Source organism: Pelophylax lessonae (genome assembly GCF_965119305.1).
Source record: "Pelophylax lessonae genome assembly, chromosome: 10".
Taxonomy (NCBI): Eukaryota; Metazoa; Chordata; class Amphibia; order Anura; family Ranidae; genus Pelophylax; species Pelophylax lessonae.
The window spans coordinates 78,516,046-78,539,252 of NC_138777.1; the positions used below are offsets into that span (position 1 = coordinate 78,516,046).

General features: G+C 42.5%; 1 protein-coding gene across 1 annotated transcript in view; it reads left to right on the forward strand.

Moving 5' to 3' along the window:
• The window catches only part of ANO9 (anoctamin 9), a 130,492-nt gene that overhangs the window by 26,026 nt on the left and 81,259 nt on the right, over positions 1-23,207 (forward strand). Inside the window, exon 2 of the mRNA XM_082269728.1 lies at positions 7,263-7,319. Coding sequence (XP_082125854.1) covers positions 7,263-7,319 — 57 coding nt within the window. The remainder of the gene's footprint in view (positions 1-7,262; positions 7,320-23,207) is intronic.

Genomic DNA, 23,207 nt, shown 5'->3' on the forward strand with positions numbered 1-23,207 from the left:
GAGCAAATGAGAATCATGAGGTCAAAGGAACTGCCTGAGGAGCTCAGAGATAGAATTGTGGCAAGGCACAAATCTGGCCAAGGTGACAAAAAGATTTCTGCAGCACTTAAGGTTCCTAAGAGCACAGTGGCCTCCATAATCCTCAAATGGAAGACGTTTGGGACGACCAGAACCCTTCCTAGAGCTGGCCATCCGGCCAAACTGAGCTATCGAGGGAGAAGAGCCTTGGTGAGAGAGGTAAAGAAGAACCCAAAGATCACTGTGGCTGAGCTCCAGAGATGCAGTCAGGAGATGGTAGAAAGTTGTAGAAAGTCAACCATCACTGCAGCCCTCCACCAGTCGGGGCTTTATGGCAGAGTGGCCCGACGGAAGCTCTCCTCAGTGTAAGACACATGAAAGCCCGCATGGAGTTTGCTAAAAAACACCTGAAGGACTCCAAGATGGTGAGAAATAAGATTCTCTGGTCTGATGAGACCAAAATAGAACTTTTTGGCCTTAATTCTAAGCGGTATGTGTGGAGAAAACCAGGCACTGCTCATCACCTGTCCAATACAGTCCCAACAGTGAAGCATGGTGGTGGCAGCATCATGCTGTGGGGGTGTTTTTCAGCTGCAGGGACAGGACGACTGGTTGCAATCGAGGGAAAGATGAATGCGGCCAAGTACAGGGATATCCTGGACAAAAACCTTCTCCAGAGTGCTCTGGACCTCAGACTGGGCCGAAGGTTTACCTTCCAACAAGACAATGACCCTAAGCACACAGCTAAAATAACGAAGGAGTGGCTTCACAACAACTTCGTGACTGTTCTTGAATGGCCCAGCCAGAGCCCTGACTTAAACCCAATTGAGCATCTCTGGAGAGACCTAAAAATGACTGTCCACCAACGTTTACCATCCAACCTGACAGAACTGGAGAGGATCTGCAAGGAGGAATGGCAGAGGATCCCCAAATCCAGGTGTGAAAGACTTGTTGCATCTTTCCCAAAAAGACTCCTGGCTGTATTAGATCAAAAGGGGGCTTCTACTAAATACTGAGCAAAGGGTCTGAATACTTAGGACCATGTGATATTTCAGTTTTTCTTTTTTAATAAATCTGCAACAATGTCAACAATTCTGTGTTTTTCTATCAGTATGGGGTGCTATGTGTACATTCATGAGGAAGAAGAATGAACCTAAATGATTTTAGCAAATGGTTGCAATATAACAAAGAGTGAAAAATTTAAGGGGGTCTGAATACTTTCCGTACCCACTATATATATATATATATATATATAATATATATATATATATATATATATATAGTGCCTAAAGTGTATATAAAGCCAACTTTTCAAAATTTTAGTTTTGCATACAGTGGGGTAGTGATAAAACCCCTCCCAGGTTTGATTGCTGTCTATGTGTCTACTGGGGAGATTTATCCTCTGTGTCCTGGTGACCATTGTCTCTGGTAAAGAAAGCAATGAGGGATCGAATATTTTAGAGATTACAGAAGGTGGGGAGAAATCTCCCAATGGGGACACCTTTTATGTGATATCCATCTGAAGCAGCATTTATCAAACCATGTCCAGTGGAACCCCAGGGTTCCTTCGAAGATTGTTGAGGGTTCCTTGAGCAATGGGCAATTTTTGCCCACTGAGAACAAGTATCTTTTTTAGCTTTATGTAAGTGGCAGAGGCACAGTTAGAACCTTCACGGCCTTGGTGCAAGAAACCATGAAGCCCCCCCCCCTCCTTCCATCCAAGCCCCAAACTTCCTGTTCTGGGAAAGCCTCCATACACATCCTACCAGAACCCTGCCTCCTGCGAGCAGCTGATTACAGATCACAGTAAAGGGCCAATCACAGCGGCACATTACCATGTGATCAGCTGATCACATGTAAACAGGCTTTCCTGTTATTGCCAGTCCTTTCCTTCCACATTGCATATGTGTGAGGAAAGGAGAGCTGTTAACCTGCAAGACCGTCAGTACATTGTTTACACTGACAATCAGGGCACTGATCATCAGTGCCCTGATTATAAGTGCAGCCCATCAGTGTCTCCTCAGCAGGACTCTGAGCTAAAAACATCTCTCTCATGCAGCCCAAAGCTTGCACTGACTGGTCCCCCTCCCTCCACCCTTGCACGGAGTGAATAGAACCGATCTGCTCCTTCTCCTCCCACCCCTCCCCTTCTGTGTATGCACAGCGGGAAGTGTGAAGCCAAGCAGCTAAATGCTCAAATTCCCTACTGTAGCGGAATACCATTGCCCAGTCTCAAGTGCGACCTTTACAATAAAACAATACAGAGGGCGCACCAGCCGAAAACACCTGAAAAGTCATCTCGTTTGTGAGTAGGATGTACAAACATTCCTTTTTAAAAAATTGTTGCAAAGGTAATGCTGGTGCACCCTCTGTATTTTTTCATTTTAGAGTCCATTTGGGTTTCCCTGACCTGTTTTGGAGTGGCAGCACAGCCATTTCAGCGCCCAAAAAAAGTGTAGTCGCTCCTATATAAGACCAAGCCATTTACAACTCTCAAGCGCAGGAGCATTTATTCCTTTTTTCTTGCGTCCTTTACAATCCTGGTAGTTCCCTCACTGGTAAAAGGGGTTCTTTTTCAATGACCACAAATGTATGAAGCATTCTTCTCCATTACCATTCCACTAATGTACATATAGAAATTATTTTCAGGGGTTCCCTGAGACCAGAATAGGTTCCTCTGTGTAAAAAAGGTAGAGAAAGGCTGGTCTAAGGGGATTGCCCCTCTTTTGGAGAGATTTCATCTCATTTTTAGCTGTGTCCTTAGGATAGGATTGAGGGGGGATCCTGACATGGCCTTCAAGCTTTTCTGCACTATCCAAAACTGGCTTTCCAAATGCTTTAAAGTTGAATTCCAATGGAATGGCTTGCATGATGGTGTGCTATATCTCTAGAGCAGGGGTCTCCAAATGTTTTAGTATGAGGGACACATTTGTAACGCACAGACCATGTTGGTCTGGTGGTTTAATCCCAGGTTCTATTCCCTGATGGGCACACAGCTGCCAGGCAAACATTTTCCATTCACTCATTCAACAGGCTGCATGTCTGATTTTATTTTTTATTTTTTTTTATGTGTTTTTATTTTGGGTAGAAGTTGGATAGGGTGAGCTTAGGGATACTCCAGTAATTGTGAATTTGACAATAAGAACTCGAATACTGCACTCAGACTTCAGAGTGAAAGCACCCCCTTTTGAAGTGTAAAGCTGAACAGTAACAAACAGGAATCCCTCAACAGGGATAAAGTCCTAAATGTAGAAAGTAGTAGCTAGTGATCTCCCAGGAGATCCAAGGGAAGTCTTGAAATCCAGAAGACTGTCTCCTAATCTCGGCCATGTGCAGGGTCAGTCAAATTCAGTACTCCAGCGACCTTTGTCCTGGATCCTTAGGTGGTTTTCTGAGACTGCTTCAGGAGGATAGAGCAGAGGTCCCCCAGCCAAACCGTAGCTGGGACCCTACAAAGTGCTTGCAGTTCTTGCAAATCTCCCAGAGATGCAACAGCCCCCAGGCTGGGTCTTGCTCCTCCCCTATTTATACCTCCCTCAGTCCCCTGCTGTGCACCGCCATATTGACCAGGGACTGGCTCGGTAGATATTAACATGCAGGCTGGGGTCATCATTCTCCCACCCACTATGTTCCAGAGTCGCCTGGGAGAAAGGGGGAAGTAATGGAGTTCTTATCTATAGAGCCCAGAGCAGACCGAACTAATCACATAGTGCTCTCCCTGGTTACAGGGAGGCCAAAACTAGATTTACCAGAACATAACACATTGTATATATTACAAATATTAGTGGGCCAAGGTGCCCTATATCATTACACACCCTTAACTTGATGTATGTGGCATTTAGGAGGGACACTGGTGTGCCCGTCCCCTCTCCGCTAGTCCAGCAAACCTCTGCCACCTCACTCCCAGTGAAAGCATGGGGTCCTGTCAAGCACTAGCGAAGACCTCATGCAAGTTCTCGCTTAAGTCCTTAAGGCTCCGTTCACATCTAGGCGTTTTGGGGCGTTTTTGGGGAGTTTTTCTGCTCTAGATCAGCTCTCAAAACGCCCAACAAGACAAATCCTATTCATTTCAATGGCCCCTGTTCATATCTGAGCGTTTTGACGCTGTAAGCAAAACGCCCAACGCTCAAAAAAGTACATGAGCTTCTTTTTGGGCAGATTACAGGCGTTTTCCATTGGTTTCTATTCAATCTAAAAACGCCTGCACAAAAAACGCCTGTAAATCGCGGTAAAAAACGCGCGAAAACGATACGCTCAGGTGTGAATGTAGCCTTACTCTCCCATACCATACGGCTAGGAACATGGGGTCACAGGGTTCAGTCCTGGTTACTTTTAGGGGAACTTACCACTAGAGAGGGACAGCATAACCGCTACAATTGCTAGTGTTTCCCAACTTGGGGTGAACACTAAACTGGCCATGCGCAGTTAGATTTTCATTCAAACTGTAGAAAAATCATGAGAACATCCTTTTATTTCCATCATTGAGTCAATTAATTTAGTTCGGCAGCCCTTGAAATTTCATCCAGACGTGGTATTTAAATAAAATCTCAGCTGTATTAAACAGGTTTCACTAAAAATATGTAAGATTTTTTCCTGAATGAAAATCGTATTCATAGCTAAAATTGCGTTCATTCAAGAAAAAAATGTAATCCTGCTTCTTCAAATTTTCCCATCACTACAGTCAAAAATGTTGCCAGTTTCACCTCATTAAACAGTGCAAAATTGAATGTACGTTTCAAAAATGAACATTTGCAAATGAAATTCTACTGGGATATGGTCCACTAAACTATTGAAGACTGTAGAAATTGCTCCAAGGTCTACAAGGGTATCTGGCATAGTGTGATTTCTGAGATCCATAATCTAATCAACCTTCTTCTGTCAGAAAGAAGATCTGCTAAGATCTCCAGAATTCTAAAGCCAGCCATAGAATGTTTGAATAATGTATGGGCAGGCTGACTGCACCTGAGTTGATGGATCAATTTTTCATGCGATTTATTGCCTGCGGCTAAAGACGCTAGCAATAATCACTGTGTGTTCTCCTGGCCGGGACGGCTCCCAGAGAACACAATAGCGCTGTAGTAAGGATTCCCCCCATCAACACACTTAGCGTTGGTCGGGGGATTTGTGTGATTTTCTTTCCTGATACCATAGGTTGCAGGAAAGAAAATTGCGCCATCTATGGCCCGCTTTATAAACTGCCTACTGTAAAGCTTCTCCCCATACTGGTGTCACCCTCCCCTGCATGAGATAAATAGTGCCCCCATGATGGTGTCAATAGTAGTAATGGTGCCCCATCAGTGGGGTCAGTTGGTGGAATAATGCCCCAAGGGCCAGCTATGGGAAAGCAAAAGGCAGCATCCAGCCCCCCCCCCCCCACCCGGCCTGCAGTTTAGAGACCACCGCTCTATACCTCTATACTCAAGTCAAGAAACACACTTTATTTGGTGAAATAGACATTTTCTATTTATACAAAACAGATGACTCCCACCTATTCTTAGACACCTTACCCTGTGGGCCTCTGCTGATCGGACAACTGTCAGGCCTTTTTTAGCAAATTCTCTTTGCACTATCTTGCAGGCAAGTTTAAATGCATTGATACTAAAGAGATGGTGGTCAGCCCAGGCTGGGAGTAAGGGTTCATTATTGCAAGCTCTGTTCCCAGGCTTTTTGGTCCTAGCCAGCCCACCTGCAATATAAAAAGGGGGAAGGCTGAGGTCCAGGCCTCTTCTCGGTCAAATTGGTTGGTTCTGCTCATGGTACCAGGATGGATGTACCTTGCAGTCCGCTGAAGACCCCAGGACTTTTAGAGACATCCAAGCCATGGACAATGCCATATTAGACTCTTACCTGTGCAACCACACTAGGCGGATCCGTGCTGCTCAGCAGGGGATCGTAAACACAGATCCCCGCTGAGCAGGCAGGTGACCGCCCCCTCTCCGCTCTGTGTGCGGAGAGGGAGATGTCAGAGCCCCATGCATCTCTATGGGGGAATCGGATGATGAGAGTGGACCGCCTGTCCTCTCATCCGAACCGATCCCCTGGACAGATGGAAAATAGGATTTCCATCCGTCCAGGTTTTACGGACAGGATCGCCTGTCCGCTCTCATTCAATCCCATCCGATCCGATGCGCTGGACAGATGGAAAATAGGGTTTCCATCCATCTGGATTTCACAGACAGGATCGGATACGGATGGCAGCAGGTGTCAGCGGAGAAATGACATCCGCTGCCCCATAGAGATGCATGGAGGATCCGATCAGATCCGCCTAAAAAACTGACCGGCAGATCTGATCGGATAGCTCGTGTGAAAGGACCCTAAAATAGTTAGGGTTAGGGGAAAGGACGTTGTTCATATTGAACTGTTATGCTACACTTGTTCAGTAAAGTTCTATTAACTGTTCAGAGCCTGGGCAGAAGTTATTTAAAAGGGTGCATGTTGGGCTTTGCGTATCTGAAGAACCAGGGTCTGTAAAGCACCAGGGGGTATGAAGCAACACCAGTAGAAAGGGTTAACTCGGCAAGGCAAGAAGAGGAGTGTAGTTGCAATGGGTAACCAAGTGAAGGAACAAGCTAAAAGCAGCCAGTCGTTAGGCGTGGTACCTGGTAAGGTGACAGGTTCTCCGGTAGTGAGGTGATCGTTATCTAGCTCCCTCCCTAATGGTCAGTATCCAATGGCAATCGCATCCGAACTTGCATTTCGGAGATTTTTGGCCTAGTCACAAGGTACGGGAAGTAAGGGAGTAAGTTCACGCATGAGGTTCATTCTATGGGCACAGCGGGACCCAATTCCGTTACTGGGAGTGAGGTAACAGAGGCATGCTGCACTAGTGGAGTGGGCGCAGCATGTCCCTCCTAATGTAACATTTACCAAGTTGCAGTGTGTACTCCCATGGGACAAGTCACTTTTTAGAGGAACTCTGCACTTTAATACTACACAGAGTGAAGGTTCATCTCTAAGTCGGGGAACTGCTTTAATGTTAGATTTTGCACATAACCTCAGTCTCTGTCTGGTCCCAGGCAGTGATGAGTGCAAGGCAAAGTAGGCCTCGCTCATAATCGGGTGCTTTAAGAGGACACTCCTCCATTTTTCTCCAATTTAGGTTTATGTAAAGATCACTTTTCAGGTTGGTATGTGGTCAATGCTTGAGCTTCTGTGTGACCTCCACAATATATACTGTGTAGAAATACATTGTTACATGAATACTAGTGTGCAGATGAATAACCTTTAACCTCTTTATTTTCCAGGAACCTGGAACTCCCTGGCAAGAGAACTTGCTGCTTCTGGATCCATTGGCATCTGCTGTGAGTGAATCACTGTCACATATTTGATAGTCCTAGGGCCACATCTTGATTTTATTTTTTCCATTGAAATGCTGCTTCAATATATGTTAATTGTAATGAAGACCTCCAGCTAAACTTGTTACTGGAGATTTCTACTTTACTCATAGATGTGTTTACATCTCTCACACGTCTTTTAGTTAACATATCAATGTGTCTACTCTTCACCTTCAGTATTCAGATGTTCATGTTATTACTTCACTTAAATTCTCCATCTCCTTTTCCTTGTGTTTTTTCTGCTTTGCTATGGGGACTGTTCAAGATCTGCTATTTGTTGTTGCAAGGTAATACTCTGTGAAGGCTAATGTATCACTGAGAGTGATGTATAATCTTTAGAATATCTTATGTTGCAATCAAGAGATTACATCAGATCTGAATAGTGGGTGTCCTATTACTGTCCACATTTACAGAAAGTGATGGTATGAGAATCTGAAACCTGCATTACCCCCTCCTTCTTTTTTTTTTTTTTTTATCTCGAAGCAGTGATTAGGTACATCTTTTTAGATAAAATATACAGGATCATTATCAGGAATAAAGGATAGGAGTCTAACAAATATCCTTATTTGTCTTTTTACATGCTATAGTATACAGATACACAAACTCCCAACTGTCCCTGATTTGGAACAAAGTCCTTCTGTCCTTCTGTCCTACTTTCCTTCTCATTTGTCCCTCATTTTGGTCTAATCTATAGAGTTGTATATAAAATGCACTATTTATCTGTCAAAAGTGTTTCACAGAGCTAAACCTTTCATCCAATTTCTAAATTGCTGCATTTGTTAGTTTCCAAAGCCAACATAAAGGAATAGTAGTAGTAAAAAAAAAAAAAAAAAGCACTTCTGAGTCTAACCATTTTTTTTTTTTTTTTTTTTGTACTGTATAATTCTCTTTTAAGGGACATGGCAGGGAATGTGTCCTATGCCTACAAACTGTTACGAATAGTTGTCCCTCATTCTCATCTCAAAAAGTTGAGGGGTATGGTATACACACTGCTGGCATATGCTTGTTGGAAGTCTAAAACTATTCAGATGTGTTCTGAGATGCACCATGGAGCTCCTCAGAAAATCAGTACACCCCTTTTGAAAAGTATGATTTTAATCAATATCTCCATGAACAGAACAATTTCCAAAATTTTGACAAAACGGAGTTGTATAGAACATTTGTTTAGCTTATTACATGAAAGTAAGGTTAATATAACTTTAGGATTACAAAATCTTCAGTTTTTACTCAAATTAGTTGATGCAAAAATGAATACACCCCACAACAACTACATATAGTATTTTGTATGACCTCCCATGATTTGTAAGGACAGTACCAAGTCTTCTAGGCATAGAATAAACAAGTTAGCAACATGTTGCAACATCTTTTTCCATTCTTCAAGAACGACCTCTTTTAGAGCCTGGATGCTGGATGGAGAGTGATGCTCAACTTGTCTCTTCGGAATTCCCTATAGGTGTTTGATTGGGTTAAGATCAGGAGACCTACTTGGCCACTGAATCACTTTCACCCTTCAGAAATGCAATAGTGGCCTTAGATGTGTGTTTTGGATCATTGTTATGTTGGAAAAGTGCACGACGAGCAAGAGCACGGAATGATGCTAGCATCTTCTCTTTCAGTATAGAGCAGTACATCTGTATATTCCTGATATCAATGAAATGCAGCTCCCTGACACCAGCAGCACTACAGAAGGACACTGCCACCACCATGTTTCACTGTAGGCACCATGCATTTTTCTTTGTACTCCTTACCTTTGCAACACCATACAGTTTTGAAAACATCAGTTCCAAAAACATTCATCTTGGTCTCCTCACTCCAGAGTACAGAGTCAAAGTCTTTTTTTTTTTTTTTAGCAAGGGCCCTGGCAAATTGTAGGTGGGCTTTTTTGTGCATGGGCTTTAGGAGAGGCTTACTTTGTGGACGACACAGATGCATGCCATTCCTCTGCAGTGTACACAGTGGTGTATTTGGGTTTTGTGCTGCCCTAGGCAAGACTAAAATTGGGGCCACCCCCCCCCCCCATGTAAATTTGCCCCAATCCTTTTTTTAACGGATGTGACTCCCTCCAAAATATAAGGACTACAAGTCCCGACATGAACCCCTGAGATCTCACGAGGGGGGGGGGGGGGGGGTGAGAGGGGGTGAAAGAAAGAGGGGGTGGGTGAGGGGGAGAGAGAGAGAGAGAGAGGGGGGTGGGTTAGGGAGGGGGAATAAGAGAGAGTTTGGATCAAAGAGAGAGAGGGGGTGATGAGAGAGAGAGAGAGGGGGCGAGGGGGGATGAGAGAGAGAGGGGGGATGATAGAGAGAGAGGGGGCATGAGAGAGAAGGGGGATGAGAGGGAGAGCGAGAGAGAGGGGGGATGATGGAGAGAGAGAGGGGGGGATGATAGAGAAAGAGAGGGGGTGAGACAGAGAGAGGGAGGTGGGTGAGAGAGAAAGAGAAAGGGGGTGAGTGAGAGAGAGGGGGGTGAGAGAGGTGGCTCTAGCAACCAGTGGCCAATAGTCTCAGGTGCAGAGGGGGTGGATTTTTTGCTGCCCCCCCTGCAAAGTGCCGCCCTAGGCCTGGGCCTTGTTGGCCTAGGCCAAAATACAGCACTGAGTGTACGCCGTATTGTGTCACGGGAAACAATCACCCCAAATTGGTTTTCTACTTCTTTAGCTAACTACAGTGAACTTGCATGACAATTTTCTTCAACCTTTCTCATCAGAAGAGGCTCCTGTCGAGGTGTTAACTTCCGTAGATGGCCTGGAGTCTCTGTGAGATAGTTGCATTTCCATCTTAACTTTTTGTATCACTTTTGCTACAGTATTCAGCAAAGATTTACAGTACTTATCAGTCAGATCTTCTTGTAGCCTTCACTTTTCTTGTGTAATTAAATTATTTTCTTTCTCAGGCCTTGTGACATTTCTCTTCCATGTGGTGCCATTGCGGACAGCATGAAATGGGGAGGGGTTTTCTTTAAATAATGTCCTTTTTATAATCCACTGTCTGTTGGACACCTGTTAGATGAATAATTGGACTCGCCTGTAGTTGAATTCTTGTTAATTAGGATTTTGTTGTCTAAAATTTAGCTTTGCTCTTAAGACTTTAATTGCAGTGTATTCATTTTTGCAACATGGTCTTAAATTAATTTGTTAGGAAAAATACTTTTTTTGTGTGTGCTAATTAACAAATCTTGGTTGGAATCAATGGCCCGCATTTGTGGGAGTATAATTATTTTCCTCAAAATTCTACAAACCATACCCCATAATGACAACTTGAAAGAAGTTTGTTTGAAATCGTTGCAAATGTATTACAAATGAAAAAGGAAGACATTACATGTACATAAATATTCACATCCTTTGCCATAACACTCAAAATTTAGCTCAGGTGCATCCTGTTTCTTCCACTGATCATCCTTGAGGTGTTTCTACAACTTGATTGGAGTCCACCTGTGGTAAATTCAGTTGATTGGACTGATATGGAAAGGCCCACACATGTCTATATAAGGTCCCACATTTAACAGTGCATGTCAGAGCACAAACCAAGCCATGACGTCCAAGGAATTGTCTATAGACCTCCAAGAGAGGATTGTATTGAGGCACAGATCTGGGAAAGGGTACAGAAAAATTTCTGCAGCGTTGAAGGTCCCAGTGAGCACAGTGGCCTCCATCATCCGTAAATGGAAGAAGTTTGGAACCACCAGTTGGGCTGCTCGACCAAACTGAGCGATCGGGGAGAAGGGCCTTAGTCAGGGAAGTGACTTAAGCTGGATACACACTATCCAACTTTTGTGGTTAGATTTCCTTCAGATTTACCTTTTCTATGTAGTGCAAGGGCCTTCCAGATTGCATACAAATTGAAAGTGTTTAGGTTTGACCTCATATTATATGGTTTTGGTAAGTCTAAAGGAAAAAGTCTTCATAAAATCTTATAGTGTGTATGGCCCATAAGACCCGATGGTCACTCTGTCAGAGCTCCAGCATTTCTCTGTGAAGCGAGCAGAACCTTCCAGAAGAAAAACAATCTCTGCAGCACCCCACCAATCAGGCCTGTATGGTAGAGTGGCTAGACAGAAGCCACTCCCCAGTAAAAGGCATATGACAGCCTGACAGCCTGCCTGGCGTTTGCCAAAAGGACTCTGACCATGAGAAACCAAATTCTCTGGTCTGATGAAACAAAGATTGAAATCCTTGGCCTGAATGGCAAGCGCCATGTCTGGAGGAAACCAGGCACCACTCATCACCTGGCCAATACCATACCTACAGTAAAGCATGGTTTTTCAGTGGTAGGAACTGGGGGACTAGTCAGGATAGAGGGAAAGACGAATGCAGCAATGTACAGAGACATCCTTGATGAAAACCTGCTCCAGAGCGATTTAAACATTACAGGTTCCACTCAGAACAGGCCTCACTCACCATGGTCGACCAAAGAAGTTGAGTGCACGTATTTAGAGTCGTATCCAGAGGTTGTCTTTCAGAAATAGACGTATGAGTTTTGCCAGCACTGCTGCAGAGATTGAAGGGGTGGGGGGTCAGCCTGTCAGTGCTCGGACCATACACCGCACACTGCATCAAATTGGTCTGCATGACTGTCGTCCCAGAAGGAAGCCTCTTCTAAAGATGATGCACAAGAAAGCCCGCAAACAATTTGCTGAAGACAAGCAAACTAAGGACATGGATTACTGGAACCATGTCCTGTGGTCTGATGCAAACAAGACCACAGGACATTTGGTTCAGATGGTGTCAAGCGTGTGTGGCGGCAACCAGATGAGGAGTGCAAAGACAAGTGTGTCTTGCCTACAGTCAAGCCTGGTGGTGGGAGTGTCATGGTCTGGGGCTGCATGAGTGCTGCCAGCACTGGGGAACTACAGTTCATTGAGTGAACCATGAATGCCAACATGTACTGTAACATACTGAAGCAGAGCATGATCCCTTCCCTTCGGAGACTGGGCCGCAGGGCAGTATTCCAACATAACGACCCCAAACACACCTCCAAGATGACCACTGAGTTGCTAAAGAATCTGAGGGTAAGGTAACGGACTGGCCAAGAATGTCTTCAGACCTAAACCCTATTGAGCATCTGTGGGGCATCCTCAAATGGACGGTGGAGATGCGCAAGGTCTCTCACATCCACCAGTTCCGGGATGTCGTCATGGAGGAGTGGAAAAGGACTCCAGTGGCAACCTGTGAAGCTCTGGTGAACTCCATGCCCAAGAGGGTTAAGGCAGTGCTGGAAAATAATGGTGGCCACACAAAATAAAAATATTGACACTTTTGGCCCAATTTGGACATTTGCACTTAGGGGTGCACTCACTTTTGTTGCCAGCGGTTTAGACATTCATGGCTGTGTGTTGAGTTATTTTGAGGGGACAGCAAATTTACACTGTTATACAAGCTGTACAATCACTATTTTACATTGTAGCAAAGTGTCATTTCTTCAGTGTTGTCACATGAAAAGATATAATAAAATATTTACACAAATGTGAGGGGTGTACTCACTTTTGTGAGATACTGTGTGTGTGTGTGTGTGTGTGTGTGTGTAATATATATATATATATATATATATATATATATATATATATATATATATATATATATATATAGTATCTAACAAAAGTGAGCACACCCCTCACGTTTTTATATACAGTATCTAACAAAAGTGAGCACATCCCTCACATTTTTGTAAATATTTTATTATATCTTTTCATGTGACAACACTGAAGAAATGACACTTTGATACAATGTAAAGTAGTGAGAGTACAGTTTGTATAACAGTGTAAATTTGCTGTCTCCTCAAAAAAACTCAACACACAACCATTAATGTCTAAACCACTGGCAACAAAAGTGAGTATACCCCTAAGTGAAAATGTTCAAATTGGGCCTAATTAGCCATTCTCCCTCCCTGGTGTCATGTGACTCGTTAGTGTTACAAGGTCCCAGGTGTGAATGGGTGCAGGTGTGTTAACTTTTGTGTTATCGCTCTGTTTATAGATAACTCTCTTTTGTACTCTTTTGTAAGGAGAGACATTTTACTTGTGAGATCACTAGTAAGCGCACTATCACTTTTTTTTTCAATGCGTTTTTTTTCTGGTATTCAGGGATTTCTAAGTGCAGCAATCTGTCGATCTAAACTAGCACAACCTATTACCCTTTTTCCATACATACACACACGCATCCACGCGTGTACACACACACTGAGCAAAATTATAAACACTTTTTTTCCTTTTGCCCCAATTTTTCTTGAACTGAACTCAAAGATCTAAGACTTTTTCTATGTAAAGAAAAGTCCTATTTCTCTCAAATATTGTTCACAAATCTGTGTTAGTGAGCACTTCTCCTTTGCCGAGATAAACCTTCCACCTCACAAGTGTGGCATATCAAGATGCTGATTAGACAGCATGATTATTGCACAGGTGTGCCTTAGGCTGGCCACAATAAAAGGCCACTCTAAAATGTCCAGTTTTACTGTCTTGGGGAGGGGAGGGGGGGTCGGAAAACCAGTTAGTATCTGGTTTGACCACTATTAGCCTCACGCAGTGCAACACATCTCCTTGGCATAGAGTTGATCAGGTTGTTTGTTTCCTGTGGAATGTTGGTCCACTCCTCTTCAATGGCTGTGCGAAGTTGCTGGATATTGGCAGGACCTGGAACAGGCTGTTGTATATGCCGATCCAGAGCATCCCAAACATGCTCAATGGGTGACATGTCCGGTGAGTATGCTGGTCATGCGATTGTGTACAGATCCTTGCAACATGGGGCCGTGCATTATCATGCTGCAACATGAGGTGATGGTCGTGGATAAATGGCACAACAATGGGCCTCAGGATCTTGTCACGGTGTCTCTGTGTATTGTAAATGCCATCAATAAAATGCACCTGTGTTCGCTGTCCATAACCTACGCCTGCCGATAACCCCACCGCCACCATGTGCCACTCGATCTACAGCATTGACATCAGCAAACCGCTCACCCACACGACACCATACACGCTTGCTGCCATCTGCCCTGTACAGTGAAAACCAGGGCAGTGGCAAACCGAAGTGCCAGACACCATTGAATGTGAGCATTTGCCCACTCAAGTCGGTTACGACGACGAACTGCAGTCAGGTCGAGACTACGAAGAGGATGATGAGCATGCAGATGAGCTTCCTTGAGATGGTTTCTGACAGTTTGTGCAGAAATTCTTTAGTTATGCAAACCGATTGTTGCAGCAGCTGTCCAGGTGGCTGGTTTTACACGATCTTGGAGGTGAAGAGGCTGGATGTGGAGGTCCTGGCTGGTGTGGTTACACATGATCTGCGGTTGGATGTACTGCCAAATTGTCTGAAACGCCTTTGAAACGCCTTTTGCAGACGGCTTATGGTAGAGAAATGAACATTCAATTCCTGGGCAACAGCTCTGGTGAATATTCCTGCAGTCAGCATGCCAATTGCACGCTCCCTCAAAACCTGCATCATCTGTGGCATTGTGCTGTGTGATAAAACTGCAAATTTTAGGCCTCATGCAAACTGGATGTTATCAAAACGTCAGTAAAAAGCTGTAGGAGTTTTTCAGCGTTTTTTTTTCGGCTGTAGCGTTTTTTAGCTTTTGTTAGCAAAACTATATTCCCACAAAATCTTATGGCGCAAAAATGTTGCTAAACGTGGAATATCTGTGTTTTTTGGCATGTTTCAGCGTTTTTCAGCTTTTATCAGAGTTGGAGTGTTTTTATAGCTAAAAAACGCCACCTAAAACCCACTAGTTCTGGGGGTTTTTCCAACCAGTAAACGCCCTTGCCAAAAACTGCTGAGAACAGCCAATGTGGGCATGGACACATAGGATAACATGCTGGGGAATTTACTGGCTGTAGAAAAAAACGTCCGACTCCAAAAACAGCAGCTGTAAAAATGTCCAGTGTGCATGAGGCCTTAGAGTGGCCTTTGTGACCAGCCTAGGGCTGGCCATACATTATATAATTTTCTTACAATTTTGTACAATTTTCTTTAGATTTACGTTCAATTATGTAGTACAGAAACTACTTTTGGGAATCAGTGTGGTGCCCCAATGTCAGCGACGCACCTATTTGGACGGTGCAATTGCTGGCAATTGGCTCTGATTTGACATGCAATTTGACATGTCAAATCGCATGTCAAGCCAGATCAATGTGAACGTGGGCTCAGGGCTGGTTTTCGAGGAAAGTAATCAAATTTTCACTTTCATTTTGACTCTTTATATGATTGTGTTTGTAGCAATAAACATTAATCCAGGCTGTACTCCTGATCCCTGATAATCTATTAAATCAGGGAGTGCAGTGCCCTTTCCTGGATTAGGCTGGCAATCAATGGGGATCCTGGTGAATAATTGGTTTTACAGCTAAGCTTCAGGTAGATAAGATATATATAAAAAAAAAAAAAATTAATGCTTGCACGTATTTTTTTTTTTTTTTTTTATATAACTGAACTGACCTGAGTCTGGGAAATGGAGAAACCTCACAAAAAGCTAATCGGCTGTGCTGCAGAACTCATATGCCAACACTGAACATGTTGTTTGGGGGAATGAGCTCATTAGCCTGCTGCTTAAGGTGACCAGATGTTTTAAATGAAATGCGGGGGAAATATATTTTTTTTATTGGCAAATGGAACAGGACTGCATACTACAGAGTGCTGGGAGCAGGACTGCATACTACACAGAGCGCTTGGCACAGGACTGCATAATACACAGAACACTGGGCACATGAGTACATCATACACAGAGCGCTGGTCACAGGAGTACATAATACACAGATCATTGGTCACAGGAGTACATAATGCACAGAGCGCTGGGCACAGGACTGTATAATACACAGAGCGCTGGGAAGAGGATTGCATAATACACAGAGCGCTGGGCAAAGGACTGCATAATACAGAGTGCTGGGTTCAGGGCTACATAATACACAGGAGGGTGTTAGGCATAGATTGCAGGGTTCAGAGGTTTTCTATGCACAGAGGACACTTCTGCCCCCACATCCATAGCTCACCTCTGCACCCTTCTCTCACAGATTATCTCTGCAGCCACTTCTTAGCCCTTCCCCCACAACAGCTAAACTCTCCATCTCTCCATGCAGCTGCATCAGCCCTGACCCCTTCTCCCCCACTGCCCTCACCTGTGTACAAACAGCACCCCCCCCCACCCCCTCACCTCCTGGGCTCAGCCCTCAAAACAGTACATTTTTGTCTCTGCCTCTCCCCCACTGAACAGCAGCAGGAGCGGCAGTAAGATCGTCCAGCAGGAGGCTTTGGCATCCAAACCACAAGGCTATTTCTCAGCCAGCATGGCATGCCCTGTCTAGGCTAATCCAGCCCTGCATCTGGGGACAAAACCGAGGACAGACTTGGTCCGGGGACGTCTGGTCACCCTACTGCTGCTTCTTCATTCACTGTGCAGTCACAGGTTGGGGTGGGGAAGGGAACTAGCTAGCTGTATTATGTAACTGAAGTTGAAAAAAGTCAGTCTCCAGACCGGCTGTGCAAATCTTAGAAATGAATGGGCAGAAATACAAATTCTTTGGTAGGTAAAAGTGCACCAGTCGGGTCAAATATTATATGTGTAAAGTGTACCTGTGATGAAAAATAATAAACGGATTTAACATGAATAGCAGGTGGCTCAAGGTTCCTGATGTCCACATCTGATTTATTACATAGCACCTCTGTACCCCTGAGAGTTGCAGTGCGAGTACCATTTTGCTTCTGATTGCTGACTTTGACTTCTCCCACGCTAAAGGTGGGAGAGTGTAGAATTGGCAACCGGAAAGGCATTTGAAATGTGAGCTTCATGATTGCTATGCTTCCTTTTAAAAAAACAAGGAAAAACCTGTGCTAAATATAAATGTGCAAAATGCAATATAAAAGCTGCTAAACACTGGACCTACAGAAATCCAAAAACCAACATATAAACACTATAGTGTTGCGCTAATAACAAATCGTGAAAAGTAGAAACTGTGAAAAATAGGACATCAAACTGTGTCAAAAAACATGCGTGCAAATTCAATAAAAATTATAATAAAAATAGTCCAAACATATAAGTCCCAGAATGGATGATAAATTGACAGTTATAATCCAAAGATGGAATTCCCAACAGATGGTAAGGCAGGAGGGAAAGCACACCCGTAAGAGATGGCAAAAATGGCAGCTTATCAAAAACTGTGGGCCCCCAAATTAATGGACAGGCCAAAGAGAGCCTTATAGTGGACCAATGATCGATCTTGCCACCGGATGCACAGGGTTAAACCATGAACTCACAGGCAACTCCAAACCATTATAAAAGCCATACAATAGGAAGGAAAGTCGGGAAAACACATAGCGTAATCCAGTATATTATAAAAAACATTTATTAGTATTGCACTTACAGCAAAGTAGTAAAATCAAACAGAAAGGTGAAACCGTGGCGTCCCGCAACATTCCAATGTAGCCGGCGTTCCGAGGGGCGTGGTCAGCGTGGTGACCGGTTTCCGGTTTCGTCATATGTGACGTCGTCCGGGGCGTGGTTGAACTTTTACTACTTTTCTGTAAATGCAATACTAATAAATGGTTTTTATAATATACTGGATTACGCTATGTGTTTTCCCTACTTTCCTTCCTATTGTATGGCTTTTATAACGAATTGGAGTTGCCTGTGAGTTCATGGTTTAACCCCTGTGCATCCGGAGGCAAGATAGATCATTGGTCCACTATAAGGCTCTCTTTGGCCTGTCCATTAATTTTGGGGGCCCACAGTTTTTGGTAAGCTGCCATTTTTGCCATCTCTCACGGGTGTGCTTTCCCTCCTGCCTTACCATCTGTTGGGAATTCCATCTTTGGATTATAACTGTCAATTTATCATCCATTCTGGGACTTGTATGCTTCCTTTTGCAGGGATCAGATGCAGCAAGTAGTATCTGCAAGTGCTTGCTAATCATTAACCTGTTGGCGCCAAGCGCGTACAAATATGCAGCCTCTTGGCGGCCAGGCCTTGGCGGCAAGTGAAAGAAAATAGTTCGGTGTTGGACTATCGACAGCGCTTGCTTAATAAATATATTCAAGTATTTATGAAAATACTGTGCAAACAATATGTAATAAAGTGATTCCAATGCTTTGAAAAATTACATAAATATTATAAATAGATAAATAAATCATGTGATAAAAAATCAAAAATGTGGCATAAAAAACATATAAAATTTTATATTTAAAAGTTCATTCACATATTATAAATAAATAAGTGACAGTGAAAGTTCCAATTATTATATTAGTTTTTCTTCAGTGCAAAATTGGTTTTCTTCAGATAACTGGATGATAAGGGGAAGGTGCTCAGTGATTTTTGCCACAATTTATGGTGACTTTTCTTAAAAGTGCAAGTGCTGGTTTTCTTCTAATATATCACAGGATAAAAGAAAACCAGCACTTGCACTTTTAAGAAAAGTCACCATAAATTGTGGCAAATATCACCTTCACCTTATCATCCAGTTATCTGAAGAAAACCAATTTTGCACTGAAGAAAAACTAATATAATTGGAACTTTCACTGTCACTTATTTATTTATAATACGTGAATGAACTTTTAAATATAAAATTTTATGTTTTTATGCCACATTTTTGATTTTTCATCACATGATTTATTTATCGATTTATAATATTTATGTAGTTTTTCAAAGCATTGGGATCTTTTTATTACATATTGTTTGAACAGTATTTTGATAAACACTTGAATATATTTAGCAAGCGCTGTAGATAGTCCAACACAGGACTATTTTCTTTCACACATCTTTTTACTACTGCTGCTGCTACATTCACAATTTTTTTATATATTTTTAATCAGTTTTATATAAAAAGCACCAGGCGCGGGGAGTGCACTTGTTTAAGTGTTACTTTACATTCACTTGGCGCCAAGTGGCTGCATATTTGCATACAATAGCGCCAACAGAGCTGTGCTGAGAGCGCGCACTCCCGACACAGTGACCGGCGACTAACGGAAACCTCCTGATCATTGCTTGCGATCAGGAGTTTTCCAATCATGTGACAGCCAATCACGGCGGTCACTTGGCCAAAAGCCCCACCCCTGCCTCCCAGCATTCTAAAGCCCTTAAAGGGGCGGCGGGAGCTGGCACCAAGGAGTTAACCACATGACATTTGGAAGATTTACCACCCTTCATGACCAGGCCATTTTATGAGATACAGCACTGCAATACTTTAACTGACAATTGCACAGCCATACAACACTGTACCCAAAAATAATTTGTCATTTTTTTTTCCCTACAAATAGCTTTTTTGGTGGTACTGTATTTTGCTGCGTTTTTTTTTTTTTTTTGTGCTATAAACCATTTTGAAAAAAAAGATATATTTTTTTTAGTTTCTGCTATAAAACCTATCCAGTAAAAAATGTAATTTCTTGATAAATTTAGGCCAATATGTATTCTGCTACATGCTTTTGGTAAAAAAAAAAAAAAAAATCCCACTAAGCCTATATTGATTGGTTTGCTCAAAAGTTTTAAAGCGTCTGCAAACTACGGGATATATATATACACTGGAATGTTTTTTTTCTTGCGATATTGAGGCGAACATTCAGATACTAACTGACCCTTTGCGGGAACCAGTGACACTAAAACAGTGATCAGTGACGGTGACTGACAGTCACCCCTCTCTGCTCAGAGGGGAGAACTGAGCGATCAGTGGTCTTTGATCGCTCAGTTCTCAGTGTAGAGGTGGCGGGGGACAGATGCAGCATCAGATAAATGGTGCATCCACCTACGTGAGTTTTTTTTTTTTTTACTGTAAATTTTACCTTTGTTAATTATTTTAAATAAGATTACACTCATGCAGGTTCACTTTTAGGACTTCCCATAAACATGGAAAAGATGTTCAACAAATCATATCAATAACGATCACAGTATGCCTCTGTATAGCTCCCAACTGTCCCTCAATTGGAGCTCTGTGCCCCTTTCCTCCTTGGTTGTACCACTTTCAGCCTGATGATTAGACCTTTGAAACCGGTAGAGGAATCGACCAAATGAACAGACCGAGGGTAGATTTACCTTGACTTTTACTGAAACAGGTACAGAGTAAGATTATTAATGCAAACCGGATCAAATTGGCAAGAGTATGCATACAGTATGGAACAATGTAAAACTGATTATGAAGCAGAACAAACAGGAGTTCATAAGAGAAATGTGTCTGTAACTCCATAAGAACACTAGGCTGCAGAAAAGCACAGTTTCTATAAGGCTTTGTAGCCACATACTAGTGCAGTGTTTCTCAACCTTTTTTCGAGGCACCCTTTAAAATGATGAGGCACCCCATTCTAAAATGTAAAAAACTAAACTAATAGTTTTACATAATGTAGCATCATTCACACACATAGGGCACTCAACGATGGAGATGATTTAACCTTCCAAAGCAAATGCACCTTTTGCACACATGTACTGTCTAGTGTTCCAGTGTTTCTCTTCTCCCTCAGTTTCCCTCGCTTATTTAGCTAATGCGAACCCAATGTTGACACGTCATAGGTTGTGTTAAAAAGAATTTAAAACAGCGTTAGCAATCCATGTAAAATTATAAATAGTGATTAGTGAAAAAATGTTTTAAATATTTTATGAATAAATATTCCAGATATAGTAAAAACAGTCCTTAGTAGTAATAAGTCCAATAAAGTGCTCAGGTAATAGTTATAAATATGAAATAGTTATCCAAACGGTGCTCAGGTGACAGTCAAACCCTCTAGGTTCCCTACTCACCACAATGATGAGTCTCAAAAGCTTGTAGCATTCGTTGGATTGTTGCACTCTGGCTCTTGCTATGGCTGATCCAAGATCGAGGTGTCTTGTAAGGGATCGCTCCAAGAAAAGACCTCCGTGAGCCCCAAATGTAAAACAAAAAGGACCGCAGATGGTATAGTATGTTTGGATAATTTATTGGCCCCAAATCAATAAAAACATACTTACAAAATAGAGATATTAAGACTGCAAAGTAAAGTGACAAGTGATGGTGGACGCCGCTGTTAGCGTGCGTTCCACTGACTTTCCAGGAAGTAAACAGGATGTGACAATAAGTTCCAGCCGTATCGGAAGTGCGTCTACGCGTTTCACCCGCCTATTGGGCGTTTTCAAAGACACAGCAGCTGCACATAATTTTTTATATTGTTAATTATAGCACTAATATTTTTATCATAAGCGCGGGTTATAATTTAATATATACACATCATAGGTTATTAGGTAGCTGGGTGCTAGAAGGTTGTAATGGTGCACAATTAAAACATGTGGCTTTATGTAACTAAAGGGCAGGCGTGATCCACCCGCTGGCTTGTATACAATTTTTTAAGAATTGTAGGCATTTTGCCAAGGCACCCCTGAAGAAACCTGAAGGCACCCTGGTTGAAAAAGGCTGTATTAGAGAACAACCACTATTTCAATAAACAGTACAGTATATAAATCAATACTTGCGCCTAGCCTCTGCCACGAGCATCTGTCACAGTCCAGGGCAAGTCTGGGTACACAGGAAAATGGCTGGAGGGATCTCTGGTCTGCCACCACATGCAAGCAGCTGGAGGAGTCCCAGAGCTAGTACCAAAGGCGAGCAGCTAGGGATGCAGGGCCACCTCAGTTAAGGTGAAGTGCTCTGAAAGCAATTGGTGCAGTGCTTTCTGCAGTAGAAGCTGCGTGCTAGTGAGCTTAAGCTCAGCTACCCACAAGCTGGGGCCTACAGTGAAGGACCATGCATGTGGCTGAAGATCACATGCCCAGCCTTTCTGTAATTTAGGCCCAGTAATGTAACTGAGTCTCTGCTCCTCCTGCAATGCAAGCAGATCATGTTTGGTGGGAGGGTCTGGCAAGGTTCTGTACATAGTGTCCTGAAATCCTCACAACATCCTACCTCAGTACACCTCTCAAAAGCCCTCAGCCCTGAAGCAAGCTTTGGTCTTGCTCTTGGGAAGAGTTGCACAGCTTTAAAACCAGAGATGTATAGTAACGAAGTAGAACTACTTAAGTACTGTACTTAAGTACCGAAATGCGGTATCTGTACTTTCCTAGAGTAGAATTTTTTTCTCCTACTTCTACTTTTACTTCACTACATTTTTTCGATGATTTCGATACTTCTACTCAAGTATTTTTTTTTTGTGCTGAATAGTTACTCGTTACTTTTAAAAAAATTACCACTGCCAGAACAGTAGATGGCAGGTTGCATAAAGCTCAAAAAAATGTGTATAATGTCATTTGTAAATCAGCGCATACGAAAATAAAGGCTGTGTATAATAAAAGCTGCTATACCAAATCTTTCCAATAAAAAGAAAATATGAAACAAATAAATGGTGCTACAGCGCTTAAAGTGCATCAAGAAACTACTAACAAACACAGGTTAATCATTTGAATAAATCATTTGAAATAATAAAAAACAATATGATGTTCAAACTTTTGACTTCTTTCTTTAATAACTACATAACACAGTACTTGTATTTCTACTTTCAGTACTTGAGTAGATTTTTTTTTTTCAAAACTACTGGTACTTTTTACTTTTAGTACTTAAGTATTGCAAGTATTTTTTTCAAAAAATTTGCTACTTAAGTAAAAAAAATGTTGAATACTTTAGTACTTCTACTTAAGTAACTTTTTCTGCGAGCACTTCCACTTCTACTCAAGTCACTTTTTGATCGAGCACTTGTACTTTTACTCAAGTAGAAATTTCGAGTACTTTATACAAGTCTGTTTAAAACACTCTGAAAAAATGCTCACAGTATGCAGTAAAATCAATATAAGCATTTTTTAGTACAAGAAAGAAGCCTGTATAGATGTGCAAGGCTGAAGTTAAGGTTGGAAGTCACCAATATTTACTAAAATGTAAACGTTATCAATTTTGACTGGGCAATGCCTTTTGCTTTACAAGGTGCAGCCTTACACTTG